Consider the following 22,795-nt stretch of genomic DNA (forward strand, 5'->3'; position numbering starts at 1 on the left):
CCTGCGTCCACTATCTGAAGCTCCCGGACTATCCGAACGAGCAGATCCTGCGCGAACGGCTGCTTACCGCGACCAAGGAGAAGGGATTCCACCTGAACTAAAAAAAAACAACTATAGCTAAAGCAAACACTTACTTTGTTACGTTTATCAAATCGATCGATTTGTGTGGGTGTGCAGCGTGTGTCCGTGTGCGTGTGCTAAATGGACTGAATGTTTTGGCCGTTGCTAGCCAACAACACCTTCTGCAGCCGGAAGGGACTGCTGGCTGCTCGGTTGAATTGTGTGTTTGTATTATTTGTTAGGAACCGCCTAGAGGCGCGCTGAGGCCGCGCTCGTGCGCCGCGTGTGTGTATGTGTGTGCGTGTGAGCAAGTAACTTGAACTCCCATTTATTGAATTTTAAAATATTATAAAAAGTCTTTTTGTGGCCGATCAAGCCGCCACAACACCACCTATCACCTCGTTGAAAACAAATAAATAGCCTGATAACTAGATAACGCGAAGCGTCTAGCGCGATATAGATTTGTAAGGGATGTTCGAACATTACGAAACAATATAAGCTTTCAAAAGAAAGGACGAACTAAATAGACGAGGCAGAAGGATGAAAAAACAAAATTTATGGACAACACGTAGGATCGTGATTCACTTCAAGAGAGCGACCACCCTTACCTAAACGCTAACGCTCTGCTGGCGCGGAATCCGGAGTTCCGGCCAGCATCTTCTCTGGTTCTGGTGTCGCCGAAAGTAGTAGAATGTAATGGATTTGTTTGTTTACGACTGAAAATATTAAATGCTCGTTCCACGGACGGTTTCCGCTCTTCCGTGGAATAGGTTACCCTCTGTTTGAATGGTATAGATAGAAAAAATGTCTGCAAATCTCTGCATCGTCATACCGCGCGGCGGTTTTGTGATGCATAAGGAATGGAATAAAAGGTACTTGACACCCTAGCGAACGGGCGAGCGAGCGAGAGATGATAGCGCGAGAGTTAGTAGCAGGTGGAATGATCAAGGAATGGCGAATGGCCGCCGTGCTCTGGTATGATGTGCTGTGAAGTGTGCAAGCGTGGAAAGCATGAGGAGTGACGACCTCTTTCCTTTTCTCTCTCTCTCTTAAAAATGTAGCGCGATTGCGGGGCCATTGAGTATTGAGGCCAATGCTAGTTAGTTTTGATTATTGATGCACACACTCGAGAGGCGCGCGCGCACCTTCTGTAAATAGTTAAATACATCTCTTGATACACGCAATTAAATATATCCTTCTTCCGTTTGCCGCGTGTACTTTGTCGTAGTCTTCGTCGTCGTTATCGGCAAGGCCCCGCTCCTCTCTTTGACTCTAATCTCTCGCACCATCGTCTGCACACCACGTCCTTGGAATTGAACAGTTTTCCTTGTCAAGATAATGCATTAATAGATTCAAACCATTTAATCGTTTTGAACAATAGAGAGGCACGCAAGGCATAAAAAGGTGAGTTAAGTGGACCAGACCAGTAAGCTAGGGGAGAGGTAGTAGTAGTGGACTAACTTGTGTTTGAGGATCGAACGATCGGGAAAAGGAAGGATGTTATGAGAATTTAGACACACTAAAAAAGAGAGCGACACACATACACACATACACACACTTATAAAACTGTGTTAAACGGATATATAGATACATATATGAAACACGAAACTACAATTAATGTTACAAAAAGGTGATTCCATCATTTACTTATTTCAAAGCAAACAGAGAGAAGCAGCGAGAACGAATGTGAAGTGCCGCACCCCTTTACTCTACTCGCTTAACCATAATGAGGCAGTGGGAGGAAGGTGAGAATGCGCCAGAAAGAACAATAAAGTGTAAAACCAATAACCAACCCCGCTTCGTCCTTTGCCTTGAATGTGCTTGTTACCAGCGTGGCGCTAAACGCTCCATCACGATTGTTTTTAGTAGTCGGATGCATAAGAGCGCCAGGCCCTCGCTACAACCGTATTAATCCGGTAACAGAACCGGCGAGTGATCTTCAACTATTGATGAACGTTGTCCAATTCGTCATTCCTATTCTTTCACAAATTAATGTCCATACTGGCATTTTATCTTAATCTGGGCTATGGGCACTCGTTATGATACGTGTACAGCCTCCGCTTTATCATATCTCTCGTGTTATATCATTCTCCATGCTATCGCTTGTACTCCTCGGGTCGATAATGCTGCAATCATACATCATTCGCCGCTTGCTCTACTTCCTGATCTCTGATCCGAATGCTTCCAAGGAAACTCGAAACAAACAGATATGAATCCGCACGTTCGTTTTGATTGCCCGGACTTTATAACCAAATCACGGAGATGTCTAAGCAGCCTTTGCCTTTCTCCTCCTCTCAAAACGTGACTCGATCTCGAAGGTTTCCATAGGCTCTAGGATGTGCGATTTTCCTTGGGACAGATGAGGATTAGATTCCAGGTTAAAAATACTTCCCATTTTCATAACTGCACACCCCGACTGCACTTGTTCGTATTACTAGTTCGTCCAACGTTTGTCTCCAACCCACAGAAATAACCCAACGATATGAAGGTTTAAAAATAGTAGCAAAAGCTTATGACCGCCACCGGCATCCGAGTTATGGCTGGTACCGAGAAGCAATCCTCTCTTTCGCTCTCGTTCGTCGCCATGTCCACTCTTTTCATCCGGTGATCGCATTGAAGTGTTGAGAAGAGATATTTCAATCATTTATGGGGCCATCAGCTGCACCAGACAACAATATAATGCCGTCGATTGCAGTTGCGGTTCACGTTACCCAATACCCATGGCTCACGCACATGCTGTTCGCGATATCTCCTCATTCGCGTTTCATAATTAATGTCGAGTTGTCTTTCCGCCCTCATCACCGTGCTCCATCACCGCGCTTAGCTGAGAAGAGAGAGACTGAGAGAGAGAGAGAGAGAGAGAGAGAACTCCAAAAGGGTGGCGCGAGAGAGTACAGCTCACTGTAATTGCGTGTGGTGGAGCACAGCCTGCTACTCCGGCTCGGGAGCCGATTCGCGACTTTTAGTTTCTCGGAACCGCTGCTCGGCGCTTGTCCACACCACCGCACCTCCGTCATCAACCGTTGCATTTAATACAAGCTGCCTCCTCCGGCCCCTTCACACCACACAAAGGGAAACCGGCGATTTGTTCGCGATTTCTTCGCAGCCGTTTTATCCGTTTCGTTTTCGGTTCCGTTATCCTTCCGCGAGAGTGTGTTGGCCCGTGTGTCCTCTCCCTCAGCCCAGCTAGACAACAAAAATGGTAAGCAGTTCAGCGATTCCCTCCAGCCATATCCTGTTTGCAAAAAGGGTTTCACGAAAAGAGAATGGCCGCGGTCAATCGCCGTCCTCTTTCTGGCACCACACTGCTCCGGAATGAGCTAGAAAGAGAACAAAAGAGTCGCGTCGTCATCGTGACGAGGCCACAGAGCGTACAAAATGGGGCGGAAACTCCGGTTTGCACCTGGCCGCACGGAAAGAACCGCCATCCCGTTTCTCCGGGAACGGTGCGTACCATCGGGGTCACCTTCGGAAAGGAGCTTCCATCTGCAGGAAGGAGCAGCAGAGCCAAAGTCGTCATCACTGTTGTTTGTCGGATCGATAGCTTATCTGTCAAATTTAGATGAACTCCACGGGGGCACGAGCACAGAACACCCGGTGGGTGGGGTGGGGAGGAATGGCCTGAGAGGAAGGGATCTAACAACACAATCGACGACAGGCCAGCCAGCCAGCCAGCTTGTGTTCTGATAGCGTGCGGCTCAAAATCCGTCTCTGTGTGCGCTTGGCAAGTGATAACGGACGGTTCCGAAATACAGGGAATAATTGTTTTATGTAATCCTCGCTGCTTGCGACGTGCACACACACACACAGCGGTTTGACCTTTTTATGCCCTCGCGAAGTGGCCACAGCACGGGCGCACACGTCACAGCATTCCCCACCGGCTCCGTACTATTCGCATAGTGGGACAAAAAGGGGACAAAAATGGAGCAAAACAAAAACGTTGGAGCTGCTTCGGGGAGCGTGGAGCTGGCGCCGCACTCTATGTTTGTTGTTCACACGTTGCTGCAGTATCGCGGCGCGAGAGAAAAGGAACCACCGAAGAACGCTAATTTTATATGCTGCCACCCGAGTGGCGTGGTACTGATCCTAGTAGCCTTTTTGGTTCTGACGATGATGATGATGATGATGATGATGGCGATGATGCTGCTGCTAACACAACAAACAAACAACGGGAGCGAGTGAACGCTTACACATGCCGCCTTCTTTGATATGGCGAGATCAATCAATCAATCGATCTTTTTGCGTCTTTTTTTTTTGCAGTCTTCGGAACCGATTCGTGTCGTGGTGACCGGTGCGGCCGGCCAGATTGCCTACTCGCTGCTGTACATGGTGGCGAAGGGTGATGTGTTCGGACCGGAGCAACCACTGATCCTGCATTTACTGGACATTCCGCCGATGATGGGCGTGCTGGAGGGTGTGGTGATGGAACTGGCCGACTGTGCCCTGCCGCTGCTCGTTAGCGTCGTACCGACCGCCGATCCGGCCGTCGCCTTCAAGGACGTCGATGCCGCCTTCCTCGTCGGTGCAATGCCCCGTAAGCAAGGCATGGAGCGCAAGGATCTGCTGTCGGCCAATGTGAAGATCTTCAAGGTGCAGGGTGAAGCGCTGGATAAGCACGCCAAGAAGGTAAGCAGTGGGAGCGTGAGGCGTGTGCTGTGACGTGTAACAACACCATCTACCCTTTCGTAGGATGTGAAAGTGCTGGTCGTAGGTAATCCGGCCAACACGAACGCCCTGGTGTGCTCGCACTATGCACCGTCGATCCCGAAGCAGAACTTTACCGCGATGACACGGCTGGATCAGAACCGGGCCCAGGCACAGATTGCGGCACGGCTCGGTGTCGGCATCACGAAGGTTAAGAACATCATCATCTGGGGTAACCATTCGGCGACGCAGGTACCGGATGCGCGGAACGCTTCGGTCGAGGTGAATGGTGTCACGAAGAGTGTTCCGGAAGCGGTGGCCAACGATGAGTTCCTGAAGCAGGAGTTCCTCGAGACGGTGCAGAAGCGCGGCGCGGCCGTGATCGCGGCACGCAAAATGTCGTCCGCCATGTCGGCGGCCAAGGCGGCCAGCGATCACATGCGCGACTGGTTCGCGGGTACGCGCGACGGCGAGTACGTCTCGATGGGGGTCATCTCGGACGGGAGCTACGGGGCACCGAAGGATATCGTCTTCTCCTTCCCGGTGCAGATCAAAAACCGCCAGTGGACGATCGTGCCGGGCCTGCAGGTGGACGAGTTCGCGCGCGGCAAGCTCGACATCACCGCCAAGGAGCTGCTGGAGGAGAAGGAGGAAGCGATGGCCGTCTGTGCCGCCGATTGACTAGTTAAGCTGTAAAACGGAATTTTTGTAGGAAAACACACCCAGAAAACCAATAACCGGCCCGGCCTGTAATTGAGCATTAACAAAACAAAAAAAAAACGCCCAGCAAATAGCAAAACATCACACACCCCACATCGTACCTAGTAGAGATGATCAGTGCTTTTTAGCAGCCCGGGGCAGCGCTTTCGGTTTTTCGGGTCACACGTTGCTGCTGCTGGTGCCTGCGTAGGTTTCCCCATAATGATTTTGTTTTACAGTTACCCGACGAGTTACTTTTCTTTCCCTTTTTCCAACTTTCGCTTTCGAAAGCGAGGATCGTTGCTTAACACCACCCGCCCCGTTCGCGATCTTGTAACTAACCGTAATTTTGAGAGGAAACATAATACACACGAGCTAATATTGTTGATATGCTAGAGGCGGTGAAAAGAAACAGGGGGTAGTTTTTAGGAGCTGCGGTCAATCAATTACCTAGACCAAATTTGTTAACTGTAGCCCCGGGAGGGTTTAAGAGGAACATTATAGAGAAAAAATAAAAATACACGAGAAAACCTGTGCCTCCTAAGCATATGAACTGTAGTGCAGGTAAAGCAATCGTAATGTTTGGGTGTTTTTTTTTCACGAAACCACATCCCTAAATAAAATTACCGCGCTTTAAAGTTGCCTACCAATCTCGGGTAGCATCGCACACGAGGAGAATGAAATCTGAAACGTGGCCCAACTTTGCGACAGATGGTGGGTCGGAGTTGAATAATTTACGATCGACAAAACCCCACAGTCGAACGAAAACGAACGCATCGATTGCGTTTCGTTCTCCATTCATTGTTTGTGTACGTTTGCAAGTTAGTAACTGCAGCAAGCATTTTACCCAAGCAACCATTGGATGACAAAATGTGAGCAGATACCACAACTGTCCCATATGAATGTTCTGTTTACCACAGACCACCCCAATAATGTATTATTTGTTCTTTCACAAAAGGGCCTAGAACCAAGAAACGCATGTCAGCAATTTAGATAGGTTCTCAAGCGTTCACAAGCGTTGGAACAGAGTTTGGATTACATGTGTACGAACTGCATGAGAACCTATTCTTGGTCGGGGATTGATTGCGTATGGAATCTATTTTCAATGCTTATTTAGCATTCTATGTGCTTGTACGCGGGTGACCATTCGACGTGGCGCAAGTTTCTTTGAGACGAACACAACCGACGATAAGACCGTTATGATTGGCAAGAAAACGACAAAAACAAGAATGCAACGTTTCAGAGGAAAGGGGGTCTGGTTTATTCGCACTTGGCCGTCTGGTGTTTAGTGCCGTTGATTTCCGGGCCTATTTCAACAATAGTTCATTTGTTAGTGTCAAAACAACACCGCTGTAAAGTAGTCGCAATCTAACTCTATAAAAAAAAAGGTGCGCTGTCTACGCACATAGCCCGCCCCCTCAATCACACGCTCCACGTTGTTTTGATGGCAGTTGATCGCGCAGCAAACCAGTTACGCTGCGTTGCTCTTGATCGATCGGTTAGCTACTAGCTCGTCCGGTCACATTTGTCGTTTTGCCCACCCACTGTTTTTCGTTGGTTCTCTCTCTCCTACAGGAAGTATAGTTTTTTCTCCAGCAAACTACTCGGCGCCTGGTGCAGGTACTGGCCCACGAGGAACGACAACTTGTGCGCGTATTGGCAGACTGCTGGGACGCGAGTCGTGCCGGACCAGTTATAATACAAGTGGCACTGCTTGTAGGATAGCATCTGAAGATGGTCAATTTTCAGATTGGAGGAGTCCCACACAATGTTGTATGCAGTGGGGGATACCGTGCCCTGTTTGACTGATTGCGACACAAGGTAAAAGTCCGTTCTGTGGAAAGAGAAAAAAAAATCGGTAAATTAATCACAACTCTTCCAGGCACTAGGCACGCAATTTGGCCGATAATTCCGCCTCGAACTTCGAACTTACCGCTGTGGAAGTGTGACAACATTGTCGACTACCGTGCCGGGACGTGGATTGAGCCGCTGATCGAAGAACCGGGTGTTGATTCTTTTGTTCACAATGAAAAATGTGAGCAACACCTCCTGCTCGATGCCTGCCGACCGGTAGATCTGGCCGAGTTTGTCCACCAGCGAGCGTACCTCGTGCTCGTAAATATACTGGAGCTGTCCCTCGCTAACACCATCCCGGTAGAAGATGATGCGCTTCGGCAACTCGCCAAACTCGCGCCGATACTCATTCAAAGCCTTCACCGTATTGAGTGGCAGGTAGGTCGAAATCTCCTCGCCGCTTGAGTGGTGGCTGACGGTGGAGAAAAACTTGGGTGTCCCACGGTTGTCGTGGTCGAGGGTGGCCACCATCGCACCGAACGATTTGCTCTTGTCTTTCGAATCGTGGCACACGTCGAAACCAATCGTCATTAACCCGTTTAGCGGGATTTTTACCTTCCACGGGACTCCACCCAGTTTGCAGTTCATCTGTATGACCACCTTGGTTGCGACCGACATCAGCGTCCGGATGTTGCCCGTTTTTGGGGTGATCGTTTTCTGGACCATTACCTGCGTCGGGATGGCTCGGTCCACACAGCACTTCTTTTTTATCGCTGTATAACGATCTGATTTGTTGTTCGAAACAACGCACATGATCATCTGTGGATCCTTATTGATGATACTATCAAGCGTCCTCATGTACGTGTTTGGGTTGTCGTCCTGCATGGGGATGATCTCGCAGTTACTAATCTCAAAGCGCATACCGCGGGCCGCCTTGATCATGCAGCCAAGGAAATCATTCGCCTCCCGCTGGCAACGCCCCGGCACGACCAGATACCAGCGGCTCAACCGCACCGTAGCAAACATCGGATTGTCCCGGAAGTGCGCCGTCCAATCAGCGTTATCGCCCGCCTGAACACCACTGGATTTTTTGAGGAAAAAGTTTGCGAATGAATGAGAATCGCAATCATTCGTTGCGCCGTGCATCGCCAACTGTGTACACCACAGCCTACTTACGTGGAAGTGGTGGAGAAGAATATCATCTCCTGCGGTAACAGACGGCCCGGCACATCGACCAGTCGCCGGTCGAGCTCCATCTTCCACACGCGGAACACTTCCTGGCTCTCGGGCGATGTCTGCAAACGCCGGTTAAATGTTTCCAGGCGCTCAATTCGTCTATCCGGATTCAGGCGTGTGTGGTCTGCCATTGCTCTCATCATCCTAGAGACGGGAGAGAAACCATTTTCGTTTTTTTTTATGAGATCGCAGTCGCCAGGCCGAAGATGCGCGCGATGATGAACTTACTTGAAATCAGATCTCATCGAATCCGTTAGGCCCGTCATCTGGCATAACTCAGGTACGAGTGCCATCAGCTCGTTGTCTCCCGATCGGGCGTCCTTCTTCTTCGCACGTGACAACAGCATCGGTTGGAAGGCATCGCGGATCCGGATATTGTACTTGTTTTTGTAATACTCCATGAAGGAGATTGGACCATTTTTGGTGTCGAAGGTGCTTTCGGGCGTGGTGTCAAACGTGACGTCGTTAATGGTGTACGTTTTGTTATTGTAGCCCGTCAGGACTACGCAGCCCAGCACCGCCTTCCGGAACGCGTCTTTATAGTTCCGGTCGTGTCGCTGACATTCGCGCAAAATATCGTAACAAGTTTGCATGCGCATAGTTTTGTGCGCTATTTCACAGCACACCAGCACATCGGCCTCGTGCTGCCGGATGCTAGTGATATAGCCAGGCCACAGCTCGATGTGATACTCCCGAACCGGAATTTTTGCCGCCGCATCGTACAGATTGCGCCCAACCAGCTGCAGGTTCAGGCCGTTCATCGCACGGCGCAGGATTAAGTTGAGCACCTGAATTCCAGTTTCGCCCGTCATATCGACCGTCGCCACTCGCTCGATGTGCACTTCGTACTTATCGCCCGTACGATCGTGCTTCGAGTGAAGGACCATTTCCTCACTCGGCAGTTTGGAACCGGTGAAAAGGTTCGCTCCATCAAACACGAACCCACCCAAGATGGTCTTATGCTCGTTTACGAGCGATTGCGCCAAACGTGGGCTCGGACACGGTGGCACTATGCTGACTGCGTAGTGGCTGAGGGTCCAATCGACGCGTTTCACAAGCTTAAAGTAATTCGACTGGAGGGAGAGTGTTTGTCCCGTTGAACCGTGTTTTGTTTTTGAGTCGGCGAGGCGCGTTCTCAGTGTGTCTGCCAAGGGCCGCCGACGAATCGGTTTGCCGCCAAGGCCTCCAGGGCCGGCGGGTCCCCCCAGTCCACGTGCTGCACCAGGGCCGCCCGGTGTTGATTCTCGGCTCGTCGATGCGCCAGCAGCATCTCCGGCCCCCGAGGATGAGGTGTAGTGGTGGCGGGGTTCATTCGGCCCAGCTCTTGCGGGACCTGCACCGGAACCGCTCGGTGGCGGACCTCTTACGCCAGGCGCTCCAGACGGTGGCGGTACCCATCCTGGGCGTCTCTGTGAATTGGAGGTTAGATTGGTGATTTTAGGCGAATTCGTGGTTAGGTGGATCGTATGTTTCGGTTAAAAAAAGAGCTTACCTCTGGCGTTTGATAGGCTGGTCCCGGTGGTGGATGACTCCCGCGAGCCTCGAACGGAGACCGTGATCCGTGATGACTTGGGTTGACCGCACCACGCATCCTGTCTCGACCGAGCGGATCACGTCCGTCGGCCATCGTACTGTCGCCGCTGCTGCTGCTGTTGCTTGGGCTGTTGAACCGAGAATGCGCGGGATTAGATTACGCTGACAGAGGCGTACCACGCTGCAACCGTTTTCTGCGAGTGTCAGCGGCTTTCCTACCTCTGCTGCCCCTTCTCCTTCTACCTCCTGTCCTACCACCTCGAAGGCGGCGGTGGCGGCGTGCCTTGCTGGTTGAGAATGCCGCGTCTTTTCGGTATATTCTGTTAATATTTTTCAAAACACACGCTCCAAAATCCGGTATTAACGACACAAAACTTGCACACGTGCTGGAAATGGCGTCGCTTTTGCGGATGTTTGGTTTTCGGATCTTCGCTGCAAAATGTTTTCGGGAAAATCGCTGGCCTCGCTCTCCTCGCTCCTGCTCGATCCCAGCTCTAGAACTGTTCGATTTATGCGAAACTCGCAAGAAAATATTGCCACCAAAAACACGGTTCAAGAGAGGGCTGAGGGCAAGTCCCCATCATTCGCGACAGGCGAAAATTCACCATTTATTGCGTCGGCACGGGCATGCTTACCAATATCCGCTGATAAATCGATTTAGAGTGCATATGCGGTGTGGATTATCAATAAAATCACAATCCTTTACAAATTAACTATACGCGTTTTGAAAATATTCCATTTTATCTGATGTCGAGGCATCGGGTGGTGAATTTGGTTCCGCTGCGGTGGTGAATTTAAAGCTAGTGTTTTGGAACTCCGGCACCAAAAACAGCGGCACAGAAAATGTCGAATTTCGTGATAAATGGTAAGAGAAATTGCAAATAATATCCATGATGGACCAACACCCGACAATGGGCCTCACGTTTGTTCGATTGCCATACCGTCCAATCAGGTTTGTTACAGTCCCGCAATCCGCTGCTGGCTTTTCGCCGGTTCCGGGGAAAGATGAACATCCAGCGACCGCGCCAACCTCATTACGAAAGGGCGCGGGTGCTCGAGATCGTGAAACCGTTCTACAAGAAGCCGGCCTTTAGCGCGCCGTGCATGGAGGCGCAGCTTACCAAAGAGACTCGTAAGGTGGACAACCCGTACGAGGCGATCGTGGCCCGTGAGGCGCGCAACTGGTTCGAACAGAGCCGGCTCGTGGCATTCCTGCACGTAAACTCGATCCGCCAAGAGGACATGTTCAAGGTGCAGGTAGCGCTACACCGGCATCAGGTCACGGTGAAGGTGTACGGAAAGTCGATCATGCAGAAGGCCGTCGAGGGGACCAAATTCGAACCAATCCTGCCCCTGTTCGAGGCTAAAACGGCGCTCGTGTTCGGTCCGGAAGAGCGCAAAATCAATCAGCTGCTTAGTGTGCTGAAGAAAACGCCCCAGCTCGTGTTGCTGGCCGGCATCGTCGAGGGTCGCCTACTGAGCAAGCAGGAACTGGTGGCTTATGCCAGCATGCCGGATCTAACGACAGTCAGGGCACAGTTTGCGGCCGTACTGGAGAGCGCCGGTGGCAAGATTGTCAGCGATCTGCAGTGCCATCAGCAGCAGTTGGTCAATCTTTTGGATGCGCACGCCCGCGGCAATGATGCAGAGCAAGCAGAGACAGCCAATGGCAAGGTAGCGGACAGTTGAGAGGCATTTAGGGAAACTTTGTTAAGTAAAAAGTAGTCTATAAAAGAAAAAACTATTAATCCGCTTAATCTCCGGAGTGTAGTGAGTATCACAGTGCAGTGCAGAGAGCAGTGATGAAGTAATTCGATCGACCACAGTTTGCGGGACTAATCCTTCGTTCAACGTTCGGCCAGCGGCGTTGTGCAAATGGATGTCCCGTTACATTTATTTCCATCGAAGCTGACGGACGAGGGTTGGAGCGCTACTACGCTATCACTTTAAGGAATGCAGTAACATAAACACAAAACCCGCTGATTACTACCGAACACTACATCTTCCGGTCTCTTTGGTCGTCGCTCTCTCGAGCGGCAGGGTTGTTAGCTGGAGAATTTCGTCCGAAAATTGTTCGCTAAACGTGTCAACGCTTCGGCTGCATCGATCTCGTCCTTCTGATGGGTAAGCGTTACACTACCATCCGATCCGAGTGCATTATCTAGTGAGATTCCATTCGTTCCTTGTCCCGGATGGCCCGAAAGGGACCCATACAGTCCCCCGGAATCACAACGTTTTTTTGCCGTCGATTGTTTCCTGTAAAAGCGAGCGACAAAGGACAACCAGGTGAGTTGAGCGGCGGTCTCTGAAGAGTTTACTACATCGTAGGCAACCCACACCACATACCCAGACTTTTCCCAATCACCGCCGATGTAGTTGTGCTTCGCGGGGGTAAACTTGGCCGCACTTTCTAGCCACTTGGACAGTGAAGGTGGTGGTGCATCGAGGACACCCGTATCACAGCTTAGTCGATCGGCAGAGTCCATTATGGCGTGAACGAGCGCCGGTTCCGCTCGGTACGGATCGGTAGCATCGTGGTCCGGTTCCTCATCCACCGATCCGCGATGGCACAGATGGTGATGGTGATTTTGGTAGCTCCGCTGGAACGGAATGGTTGCCATGATCACCGGCTGTCTGCTGTGATCCGCTTCCAGCTCACTTAGATCCCGTAGATACTTTTCCATCATGCTGCTCTTGTACTTGCTCGAACGGTTCTGCGCTGGTACCGGCAATGTTGCACCGGTCGTCGTCGGAGAAAGATGGGGAGACTGGGCAAGAAACAGGGTGGCTGTTGTTGTTCCCATAAGCCCCGTTCGCTCATTGCCATGTTCGAATCGCCCAAATCCGGACGGTTTGGCAGTGAGGATGAGGGGCTCGAGTGTCGCATGGCTACCATCCGGTATATATTTGTGGCCTGCTTCGATCTGTAAAGAGATATGAGTATCCAGTGAGATCAGTAAGAGCGTTGCGGCTTATTCCAGCTTACCCCCATACCTTGTAGCACCTGGTATCTTCCGGTATGCCGAACACGGTCTCGTAGTTCCGTGGGGTGTAGCAGTGATCGAAGCAGCACGTTGGCCGCACATCTTCGTATGAAGACGGACTTTCATCTAGCTGACCATGGCATACGCTGGTGCTGCTCGTCGTTGGACTGGTACTGTATTCCGGCGGGAACCTTCTGACATACTCCGCACACTTTCGTCCATTTTTGCTTCGAAATGATGCGCTATTCTTGTTGTGGCGTGGATGTGGATGCATTTCATTGTACCCCATCTCATCGTAAGGATCCGCACTGGCCGGTGGACTGCTGTACTTGACGTATGAGAAGGGCATCCTACACGCCCCGTGAGCTCCATGCTGCCTAGCGGTGGCGTGAAGCATTACCACGTGCTCCGGTCGCCCATTCCGGGCGGATGCAGGTGATGTGTGGCGCGAATCATTCGAATCCTCCCCATCGGCACCACTCCAAATGCTGTCACTCGAACAAATGCTAAACTGCTCCACATTGCCCCGGGCGTTCGTGTTGTAATGGCGGATCAGGTTGCCCCAGGTCTTTCGCAGTGGATCGTTGCCGGAATTTTTGAGCTTTCGGCGCCAGTTCGCGAACCAGTTGCAGATCTGCGTGTACGTGAGGCCCGTTTCGATTGCCAGCAGTTTCTTTTCCTCCCGGTTCGGGTACGGATTATCGCGCCGCCGAACCAACCAATCCTTTAGTAGTCGCTTAATCTCCGGCGTGAACAACCTCTTGACCGGCCGCCCATGTGTGTCACCCGGTGGCCATGCTTTCCTGCGAACAACACACCACATTCAAACGTGTTGCTTTAGAACTGAGGACGCGAAACGGAAACAAAACAGTACAGGGATAGCACGCGCTCGTCACAGAGAGTTTGCGAACGGAAAGTTAGGGCGAACGTGCAAAGCAATGCTGTTAGGCGGTCAGATGATCAGCGGGAGACATCGCTCTACACACTGGGACTTGATGTTTGCCCACAACCGTTAATCGAACACGACGACAATGAGACAACATGCAGATATGAAGGGATAGGATGCGATGCGATTGTTTATCTGCTACCGCTCTTAGGCGTACTCTACGGTGGCAATGAAGGTGGACAATGGGATGACGGGATGGAAACACACATTGCTTGCGCCTCCACGGTAGCTATCTCGGTAACCATGGCTACCTCTCTTTCGGCTCTCCCTAACTTCACGAACCTACTACGCTTACGATTTCGCACAGGACGCGACGGTTTGTCCATCTTCTGTTTTCCTCTTCTCGTAGTAACGCAGTCTTGAAAGTAACACCACCACCCTAGGATATAACAACGGATATGCCTGTAAGGGGTCACTTCTTCTCTCTTGTGTTCTACCTTTTTGTGGAAGAAGCAAAGAAATGGAAAATCTGATTTTAGTAAAATTCCTGGGTCCATGTCCTTACGATGTATGGCTACTTTGATTTCATTAGTAATTGGTTCCTTTTGCGATGGTCACTTGAACAGCACGAACATCCGATTTTGGGTGACAATTATGCCGCAACGTAGTTGCGTTCCGCGCTAACAGATCTCGGGTCACTTGGCGAGATGTTAGCCACTACAGCGATGGTCGATCGCACATTTCACATCCTTTACGATCCCGACCGATGATCGCCAGCAAACAATGTGCGCTTGTTGGTGGACAGGAGCAAAAAACATGATCGCTCACAGTCTCGGTATCGTTTTATTTTCGTTGCCAGGATAAAGATAGACTCACCAACACCAACACTATAGAGGGTACGATAAACCAAAACGAAAAGAGATAAAAAAACAGCATCAAGACGCGGCCAACCTAAGTTCGATGTTCGTTGGCACGTAGAAAACAGTCGAAAGTGCGGCCACAGGAGTCGGTTGTTTTCGGGAACTAACAGAAAACCTCCACCAGGTGCTGCTACTGCTCTTTTTGCCCTTTTTTTTGCAGTGGTCGCACCCGGTTCAGATTAGGGGTTTAGGGTGTTTGAAAAATGAAAACTTCATTGTCTGTAATAAGCCACGACCGAACATTACGACATAGGTGAGGATCGCGAGACGAAGATCGAGGAGCGATCACTACCTCACCGGGTGTAGTGGACGGGAAAGGGGGGTGTGGCCAAGTGGCCACTGCTGGCGATGCTGAGGATCGAGTGATGCCAGAAGAAAAAGAAATCCCAAAGACAGCGGATTATTATTTTTAGCACATTGCCACCGTGCGCATCAAAAAAACCACTCCAACGGTCAACGGAAACACGCTATCGGAGGTGGGCAGACTGAGCGGTCTGCAAGGTGTCCCCTCGCTGCGAGGTGCACAGAGTGGGAATACACCGACGATCGACGAGAAAACATGACCCGTGTAAATGACCAGCACAGTGGCGCGACGAAGCATATTCTTTGGATATCGAATGCTTTCCTATCGTCCTTTGCTTATCATTCCAATTAGCGAGTATCCGTCTCGTCATGCTACATCCGAGCAACGCCAGGACCGAAAACAAGAAACGTGAAGCTCTGTTAGTGATGCCGTTTTGGTCACCTCCGACACGCGATCACGAGCAGTGGATCGCGTGGAGGACACGGCTGAAAGGGCACACTCGGTGTGTTGGCTACTCTCTCACTAGTGGCACCGAGATAAAAATAGTCCTTTTTTCACTCAATTTTCCCCGCGCACACACCGTGTTACAGGGGCACCATCACTTCACGTTGATTGTCACGGTCGAGCACCTGGAGATGAGAACGATCGTTAAATGGCACGGCTACAATCGCAAAGATGCACCCATCGCAGCTCACGTGAGCCTGTTTGACGATCACGAAAGTCTGATCATTGGTTTACTGATTGACGCATACCGCTTCACCACCACGTTATGGTGCCACTATCAGGACAAATACGAACGCTCGCACGCACGGAACCGTCAGAGTAGCGCACCTGTAGAATGTTGTCTGCCCGAACAAGTGATCTTTTTCACGATCGTCGAGTATCTGGCGAGCGAACGGTGCAGCATCGCTGCCGTTGGCGCTTTTCTCGGTTCGATTCGGTGTTTGTGGTGTTGTTTGTGCTAACGGGAGGACAACCGAACGATCGAACGAACGAACGAACGAGTGGTTCGTGTGTTTTGCATGGAAACCATATGGGAAACCGCGAGAGCACGCTGCCGAGCATTCCTGATTACGATAGTGCACGATGAACGGCCCCGAAGGCAGACAGATGCGCAACATGAGAGCGAAACGATCTCATATGATCAGCTCGTATCTCCCATATTATGCGCCACCCCCCACGTGGTACCACGGAGTGGTCGTCTGTGTTTGCGCGCGTTTTTTTTTCTAAATAAAGCACAACACGAACGGAGTGGATCACCAACACTACCATCATTATCATCACCACAGCAGCATATTTGTAGCATGACAAAAACGCTGTTCGCTTGTTGTGATACCTCACTCTCCTCGCCCCACAGGCACATTACATGATCATGTTTTTTGCGGGACCATTTTTCGATTTTGATGCGAAAGGGGTGGGTAAATAGAAAGTGACCTTGCGTAGCGAACTTTCCTTCCCTCTACACTAGGGGCCCGGTGATGCTTGATGGCGATCGCTGGTGGCGATTACCGCATCGCCGACACATTCAGTGCTAATATGTGTCAATGTCCTGTTCTTCGCTGAGGTGTGGATCTTCATGGGAGGTGGCAAAGTTAAGCGCGAGTGCCCTGTTCTCTGACGTACATGAGATATATTTGTGGGACAATAGGGGACAGATTCGCCTTTGCTCTATCGTGTTCTGTCCAATGCTGATTACATAAAACGTGAATAGAACTGCTTTTCAGGACGTGGCATGGTTTGAATAAAGGGCTGGCAGTTGATTTAAAAAGCATTTTATTGGATTAGTGACAAACTTAGTCAGTAGAAGATCGATAGCTTGTGATCGCAGTTATCTTGTTAGCAAGGCGTAGCTATCTAGTCAATCTTCAGCATGCGCTCTATGCTGTAAGTAATCTTCTGCCTCTCCAGGTAGATGAATAAATCCTCATAATCCATTTAGTGATAATGTAAACAAGTTAGATGAATGATAATCTAAAAATGTTAGATGATGTTTGAATTTCCTGCAACATTCGAGTGAATACAATCGCTTCATTTTCATTTTAAAATAATTCAACGTTAAAGTAGTAAAAGCGATACCTAAGAATAGGAAAACAAGAAATCATGTTTGAGCAAATCACACAAGGCCCATGATCATTTCGTACATGTTCAACTTGCAGTTTTTCCGTTTCTTTATATGGGAGATAAGTGGATGAAATTGGAAACTGAAACATATTTTGAATGGTTAGCAGATCCCTCACGTTGCATTTAATAACTTTTCTAATCGAGTTTAAAAAAAAAGAGGTTATAAAGCGGTTGTCACGTTAAACGAATCCGAAGAGCCAATTAAAAGGCCATAGATGTTTATTTAATGATATTTATTAATGATTAGATGCTACAGTTTGCTGCTGCACAATTTATGGACCGTTATGTAAAACAATTTTATGGACGAATGCACCTTTCGAGAGCAGACTGTTTGTATGAGACAACTTAAGTTAAAAAAAACCAAACAAAAGATGAAATGCATTTTAGATCGAGTTGAAAAGAACCCTCGCGTCGACCGTTATCGCAACATAACGGACAGCGGCATAACGAATGTTTCGCGACACGGCACGAAACACGCGAAATATTACGCCATCAACAACGAGTCACAAAGTACCAAGAGTCCATGCGGCCAGACGGTAACTCTTGCGCTTCCTCGCGGCCGCACGACGTCATCTGGCTCACTCGCTCGCTTTGTCTTTCTCGGTCTGTCCCCTTCTATTCTGGCAAGCCCAACCGAACGATGATGATGCCGCTGTTCCGTGTGATGTTATCCGCGTCTTTAGTGGACATGATCGACCTAAACCGACCATTCGAACGACTCGCTAGCGTCGACTCGCTAGTGGCCGCGTGGCCGCGTGGCCAACGTAGGCAGGATTTGGTCACAAGTAATACGCGAGCCGCAGCATCGGAGGAGGTAGCAATCGACCGACTGCCTGCCCTGCGGCATAGGAACCGTGTTCGCGCGCTCTCACTCCTCGGAAGCGGTTCCGATTTTGAAGCAACTTTGAACCCGAGTGAGCACGCGAGCGGCTTTTTTTCTCGCCAGCAAGTGATGCCGGAAACGAGCAAATCCTTAATTGTGGTTTTGTTTGTGAGATCAGTTTTAAAATTTATATAAACTGACTAGTAAAATGCGTCCAATGATTATTAATTTTCTGACGGTTAATATGTGGAACGGAATAAATTGAAAAATCGGTATATTTTTATGTTTGTGTAATTTTTAGCACTATTTATGTTATTTCATACATTTTTAAGTACAAAACTGTTGATGTTTGGTCACTACCGATAAAAAACAACCTGTAGATTATACAATCAATTGACCGATAGCGAACAATCGCAGAAAGGATGCCCGGACTCGTGCAACTCAAAGATGTCGCAACGGTCGCGGCGGAACCACAAAGTTGGCGTTGCGGTTGGTGGCCGTCTAGCAGCTCCGATTTTCGAGAGAGTTTTTCGTTTTCCGCACCGAAACGCGTTCTAGGTTCCTTTTCTTCACGGGAGCGCATGCGGCTGTGCAGGTAGTCCGAGCCAAGCTAGTGCGGCTAGCGAAACGGCTCGACCCAGTCGAGTCGCTCGAAAAGTCGCTCGAAAAGTGTTGATCAATTTCAATTTTGCGCTCTACCAAGAGCACATGCCCGTGGAAGGTAACTGCGATGCATTCCACTCGCTTCGTCGCTCTATCAAGTCGAAGATGGATCAATGGGCGCACGAAACGACCAAACTCATACACGGGGCCGACCGAGGCCAGCCGAGTGTTGGTGTGTGGTGGCGCCTTGTTCCGGTTTTCATCGCACTATGCGGGAGGCCGCCGTGAGTAGAAGATTACTTTCAAAACTTTTCCTTTATCACTAGGGATGCACGCCGGTGGGCAGGTAGATTTATCATAAGTGCTGTGTCGGAACCCCCGGCGACTCACGGTGTCGGATGGGATTGGCCGCTTAGTACAATTCTGATCGGATTCTTTTTATCATTAACAGGGTGGCATCTGCGTAGCAGGCGACACGGAGGAAGCGCACAGTGGTTCGTGGCGGTATCGAGAGTTGGACAAACATTTCGTACGACAATCCCAATCAACCGCCGTAGCCCACTGTGCGATGCTGTTGACGAATCAGCGAACGAGTTCATGAGAGTTTGAATCGATCGCAGCAGGCGGTTTTCCGTAGTGGGTACGTTAGTGATGGACGCTCGGAATCACTCCCATGATTCCACTTCGATTCCGCCTGCAAAACATCGTAATCCGGGCTGCGGCCTGTTTTGCCCATCATCAGTGTGCGTCGTGAGGGTTGCGCCGCAAAACAGGGCCACTTTTTTATAATTAAACCAAGTGCACAGGAGCGGTCACGGGTAGTTCTCTCTGGCCGCGGAAACGGCTGATGTCGAGCGTGCGGACCCGATTGCTTCAAATGACGTCAAAATTGGGACATCGGGACGAATAGTATCCGGAGCGGAGGGTTATAGCCGGTAGCCGCAGGGTCGCGCCTGGACCACGACGAACACACGAGCCCTGATGGGGCCGTTTGCGGTCGCACGCCACGGAAATGATCGTGGGAGCGGTCCATTTCGTTGACATTTTGCTCGTTGTGGGATCAGATTTGTTGGTGAGCAAACGAAATTTAAATGCATTTCAGTCTGTAAATTTAACTCCATGCAGGAGAGTTTGCGAAAAGCCCGTTACGTTAGAGCGTTTTTATGGTACCTCATCTAAACTGTTTTGACCGCTTGAATTTAAATGGCAAGAAAATAGTTGGGCTGTAAATTAATGCAGATCCTGTAATTTAAGCTAAATCGCTTCGTTTCAGAACTTTCAATTGACGATGCGACTATCGTAGCTTTTTCACCGGAATTGAATGATTCCGCGGAACCGTTTCGAGCGGGGCCAGGGCAATGTAATGGCGCCCGGCGACTTGAAAACGGGTGTCGCAAAGTCCCTTTTTGCGCACAAAGTGCTGACAGGATTCAGCCACAAAAAGAGCCCGGATCGCATGCCGTCTAGCAGGCGACGAGCGTCGGAACACTTGGATGCGCTGCGCTTTGTCTGCCGTGCAGTGTTGCCTTTTCGAACAGCACCGGCTGGCACCGACTGGCAATTGAGAGGAATTAAAAGTTAGTGCAAGCAAGATAAAGAACAAATAGTAGGTGGATAACAAACGAAAACAATCAACAAATGACTAACAATACAGTTTCTTTACAGATTCACCAGTGCACACCAGCATTTAAAAAAAAACTGCATGTTCCAAAGAGGTACTGAGTTGATGGCAACGCGGTTGCTTTGTGGGCCACACGGTGATGTGAATCGTTCGCCGAGTTACGCAATCCCGCCCGGAACTGGAACAACCGAGGTTTCTAAAAGTGCGTGGAAATAAAAGTGAAACAAATGTCTGCCGTTTGGAACAGGGTCGCATGTGCTCGAGGCGGTCACTGCGGCCCCGCGGTCTGGGAAATTAGGGCACCGAAGTTTTCTGCATCATATTACCGATATTTGCAGCGGGATCGCATGCACCCGGGCAGGTAGCCCGCGACCGACTTTACGCCCGTTGGTGCGGTTGTAAAGTGGCGTCTCGAAACGCACCACACATACTGCCATTGTAGAGCTTTCTCGCTTCGACACATGTGTGGGCCACCACGCGCTACACGCTCACGTGCGGTCGAAATGGTGACGCGCGTCATTTCACAGGAGCGCAGCACGTGTAGGAGGAAGCGCGCGCGATGATGTAGTCGGAAACCCACAGCAGCAACAACGGCGCAATTCGATGTTCGGCGGCAATGGCGATGGCCAACATCAATGCTGGCGATGAAAGATGAAACTTATGGTGGAGAAGGTGTATTTTCGTGTTGTTTTATTCCGTTTTTTGATGGTGTTTTAATATTTTAAACTTTTTTTTGTGTTCACCATTTAGATGTAGTTTTTTGTACAGACCCAAATTTATTGTTGAATTTAATGGATGAATAATTATTCCATTTTGAGTCATTTTAAATTACATTTTAATTGCGTATACCATTTAAGATCCTATTTTGGAATTATTTTAATTCAAGTAACACGTGTTCATCGGCCTACTCTTCTCAGCGTTTTGCAGTTTAGGCGCTGACAAGCATAAGCGATTAGCCGTTTGTCCTTGTGAATACTCTACAGTTCAACATTTACCAACAGCGACTGTGTGGTCCCCTTATGGCTTCATCGATTGATCGACAAAAAACACCCTCGACAACCTAATGACCAACGTTTCTTAGCTGAGCTACAGTAATAATCAGAAAGAAGAACGAATAGTTGGAATGATTATTGATTATGAATGATTATTGTTTCGTTTTCCTTCGTTGATTGATATCCACCGCAACCTATCGTCTTCCACTCATGAATGTTGATGGTTTACATTCACCAACAGGGCAGTGCCGCAAGAACGCATGCAAGCACGAGACATATTATACCGGAGATTATACACGCCAAGCCGTGGAAGTGATTCCGTGCACCCAACAACGACGGTGAGCTCAGGATGATAGATTTCCGTCCATCGAACGAGTGCACGGGATAGCGGTAGGCAATGTGCAGGCTGTAGTTTCCGCTCGGTAGCCCATCCTGAAAAGGAGCCTTCGAATCATCCACCTGACGGTACAGTTTGCGAAAGTTCGAAAGTGCTGCTGGTCTCATCCACACGATCAAGTCTTCGTTCTGCAGCCCGTTGTTGTCCGGATGATCTGGGTCCAATTCCCAGAGCTCACGGGACCAAGAAGGTGGTCGAGCATAGTTCACCAGCCGTTGACGTAGGTTCCCGCGCGGATTGCGAAACTTGACGGCACGTTCATGCGGCCAAAGCGATCGACCACTGACCAGTGGCACAACGCGAGGAGCAGCGACATCCGACAGCGCATACAACGTGAATGAATCATTGAAGAGCGAATTGGCTAACGAACCGCACGGGACGATGGGCAGCAACCGGTCACCACGGTACGCATAGATAAAGGGTTCACATCGTTCGGACGGCGTGTTCGAGAGCACTCCCCGGAGCTGTCGATCGTCACGGGATCGGGTGTAGTAATGGTGGTTCTGGTAGAAGTTACGCAGACCGTAGTAGAGAAAGACTCTCCGTGGAAAGGCTTGATCAAGCGTGAAGGTCATCTCGCAGTGGCATACCTCGCCGGGGGTTGTCGCAATGATATCCGAACAGCTTCGTCCAGCGGAATCCTCCGTCGCGATACAGTCGGTGTAATCCAGCGTGTATTCCGGGGTGTTGTAGGACACGTACAGCAACACTAGACCGACGAGCAGGCCAATGATCCCGAATATGGTGAGTATTGGCCAGATAACACGCGGTTTCCATGTGAGTTCCCAGGTGCTGAGGCGTTGCTGATGGAATGCCGTGTTGGGAGGTCTTCGCAAATGCAAATCCGAACTGATCTGGCTGATTCTCGTGTTGGGCATGATGATGGCTGAAATGGAAAGAACGATGGCAGACGTTAGCGGTGGTCAACTACAAGCTGAGGCTTCACAATACTAGGCGATGGTTACTGTGATCGAAGAAAGACGTTCGTTTCCGGTGTTCAGATATTTATTGTTGATGCCGTCAGTTCGAATCAATCAAAGAGCCCAACATTTTTTTTAATGAAAATAACGAAAAATTTTGTTCAACTAGATTGTAGTTTATTAACACAAAAAAGGTCTATGAGGCTATTAAACAATAAGGTTTACTGCAATGTTCTTAATTTACGGTGATTTTTAGCA

General features: G+C 49.7%; 6 protein-coding genes across 13 annotated transcripts in view; 3 read left to right on the forward strand and 3 right to left on the reverse strand.

The window, feature by feature from the left end:
- Window positions 1–1,852, forward strand: part of LOC126570578 (E3 ubiquitin-protein ligase Ufd4) — a 24,220-nt gene extending 22,368 nt beyond the window's left edge. For all 5 annotated transcript variants that reach the window (XM_050228431.1, XM_050228433.1, XM_050228434.1 and 2 more), the window contains one exon: window positions 1–1,852. This exon is cut by the window's left edge and continues 182 nt beyond it. In XM_050228431.1, the coding sequence (XP_050084388.1) occupies window positions 1–101 (101 nt within the window). In that variant the 3' untranslated portion in view covers window positions 102–1,852.
- A 1,172-nt stretch (window positions 1,853–3,024) lies between these two features.
- On the forward strand, window positions 3,025–5,976 carry LOC126570654 (malate dehydrogenase, cytoplasmic). The gene is made up of 3 exons (XM_050228585.1): window positions 3,025–3,262; window positions 4,321–4,686; window positions 4,750–5,976. The coding sequence occupies exons 1-3, from the start codon at window positions 3,260–3,262 to the stop codon at window positions 5,383–5,385; spliced, it is 1,005 nt and encodes a 334-aa protein (XP_050084542.1). The 5' UTR covers window positions 3,025–3,259; the 3' UTR covers window positions 5,386–5,976.
- Window positions 5,977–6,646: 670 nt separating this feature from the next.
- Window positions 6,647–10,445, reverse strand: LOC126570599 (protein aubergine). Its single transcript, XM_050228505.1, has 6 exons — window positions 10,186–10,445; window positions 9,926–10,094; window positions 8,662–9,842; window positions 8,374–8,577; window positions 7,337–8,278; window positions 6,647–7,237 (listed from the first exon to the last, which is right to left on the reverse strand). Exons 2-6 carry the CDS (start codon window positions 10,058–10,060, stop codon window positions 6,973–6,975), a joined length of 2,727 nt encoding a protein of 908 aa, XP_050084462.1. The 5' UTR covers window positions 10,061–10,094; window positions 10,186–10,445; the 3' UTR covers window positions 6,647–6,972.
- Window positions 10,446–10,588: 143 nt separating this feature from the next.
- Window positions 10,589–11,882, forward strand: LOC126570666 (39S ribosomal protein L10, mitochondrial). Its single transcript, XM_050228601.1, has 2 exons — window positions 10,589–10,831; window positions 10,919–11,882. The coding sequence occupies exons 1-2, from the start codon at window positions 10,810–10,812 to the stop codon at window positions 11,653–11,655; spliced, it is 759 nt and encodes a 252-aa protein (XP_050084558.1). The 5' UTR covers window positions 10,589–10,809; the 3' UTR covers window positions 11,656–11,882.
- Window positions 11,883–12,009: 127 nt separating this feature from the next.
- LOC126570625 (uncharacterized) lies at window positions 12,010–15,926 on the reverse strand. Of its 4 annotated transcripts, none has more exons than XM_050228545.1 (5): window positions 15,892–15,926; window positions 14,179–14,333; window positions 12,961–13,753; window positions 12,313–12,890; window positions 12,010–12,222 (listed from the first exon to the last, which is right to left on the reverse strand). In XM_050228545.1, the coding sequence occupies exons 2-5, from the start codon at window positions 14,220–14,222 to the stop codon at window positions 12,012–12,014; spliced, it is 1,626 nt and encodes a 541-aa protein (XP_050084502.1). In that variant the 5' UTR covers window positions 14,223–14,333; window positions 15,892–15,926; the 3' UTR covers window positions 12,010–12,011. The 4 variants fall into 4 exon arrangements, with proteins under 4 accessions (XP_050084502.1, XP_050084504.1, XP_050084503.1 ...); XM_050228547.1 differs by having other exon boundaries at window positions 14,179–14,275; window positions 15,892–15,918; XM_050228546.1 differs by lacking the exon at window positions 15,892–15,926 and adding an exon at window positions 15,641–15,771.
- Window positions 15,927–21,451: 5,525 nt separating this feature from the next.
- LOC126576397 (cell cycle control protein 50A-like) lies at window positions 21,452–22,495 on the reverse strand. The gene has a single exon (XM_050237660.1). The coding sequence runs from the start codon at window positions 22,493–22,495 to the stop codon at window positions 21,452–21,454; it is 1,044 nt and encodes a 347-aa protein (XP_050093617.1).
- Between the last annotated feature and the right edge of the window lie 300 nt (window positions 22,496–22,795).

This window comes from Anopheles aquasalis, chromosome 2, assembly GCF_943734665.1.
Source record: "Anopheles aquasalis chromosome 2, idAnoAquaMG_Q_19, whole genome shotgun sequence".
Taxonomy (NCBI): Eukaryota; Metazoa; Arthropoda; class Insecta; order Diptera; family Culicidae; genus Anopheles; species Anopheles aquasalis.

Coding starts and splice junctions, on each gene's coding strand:
- LOC126570666 (XM_050228601.1), top strand. CDS start 10,810: ATGTCGAATTTCGTGATAAATG. Junction 10,832..10,918: donor GTCGAATTTCGTGATAAATG/GTAAGAGAAATT, acceptor CCGTCCAATCAG/GTTTGTTACAGTCCCGCAAT.
- LOC126570625 (XM_050228545.1), bottom strand. CDS start 14,222: ATGGACAAACCGTCGCGTCCTGTGCGAAATCGTAAGCGTAGTAG. Junction 13,754..14,178: donor CGAAATCGTAAGCGTAGTAG/GTTCGTGAAGTT, acceptor TGTTGTTCGCAG/GAAAGCATGGCCACCGGGTG. Junction 12,891..12,960: donor AAGATACCAGGTGCTACAAG/GTATGGGGGTAA, acceptor ATCTCTTTACAG/ATCGAAGCAGGCCACAAATA.
- LOC126570599 (XM_050228505.1), bottom strand. CDS start 10,060: ATGGCCGACGGACGTGATCCGCTCGGTCGAGACAGGATGCGTGGTGCG. Junction 8,279..8,373: donor TTCTTCTCCACCACTTCCAC/GTAAGTAGGCTG, acceptor CAAAAAATCCAG/TGGTGTTCAGGCGGGCGATA. Junction 7,238..7,336: donor GTTGTCACACTTCCACAGCG/GTAAGTTCGAAG, acceptor CTCTTTCCACAG/AACGGACTTTTACCTTGTGT.
- LOC126570654 (XM_050228585.1), top strand. Junction 4,687..4,749: donor TGGATAAGCACGCCAAGAAG/GTAAGCAGTGGG, acceptor ACCCTTTCGTAG/GATGTGAAAGTGCTGGTCGT.
- LOC126576397 (XM_050237660.1), bottom strand. CDS start 22,495: ATGCCCAACACGAGAATCAGCCAGATCAGTTCGGATTTGCATTTGCGA.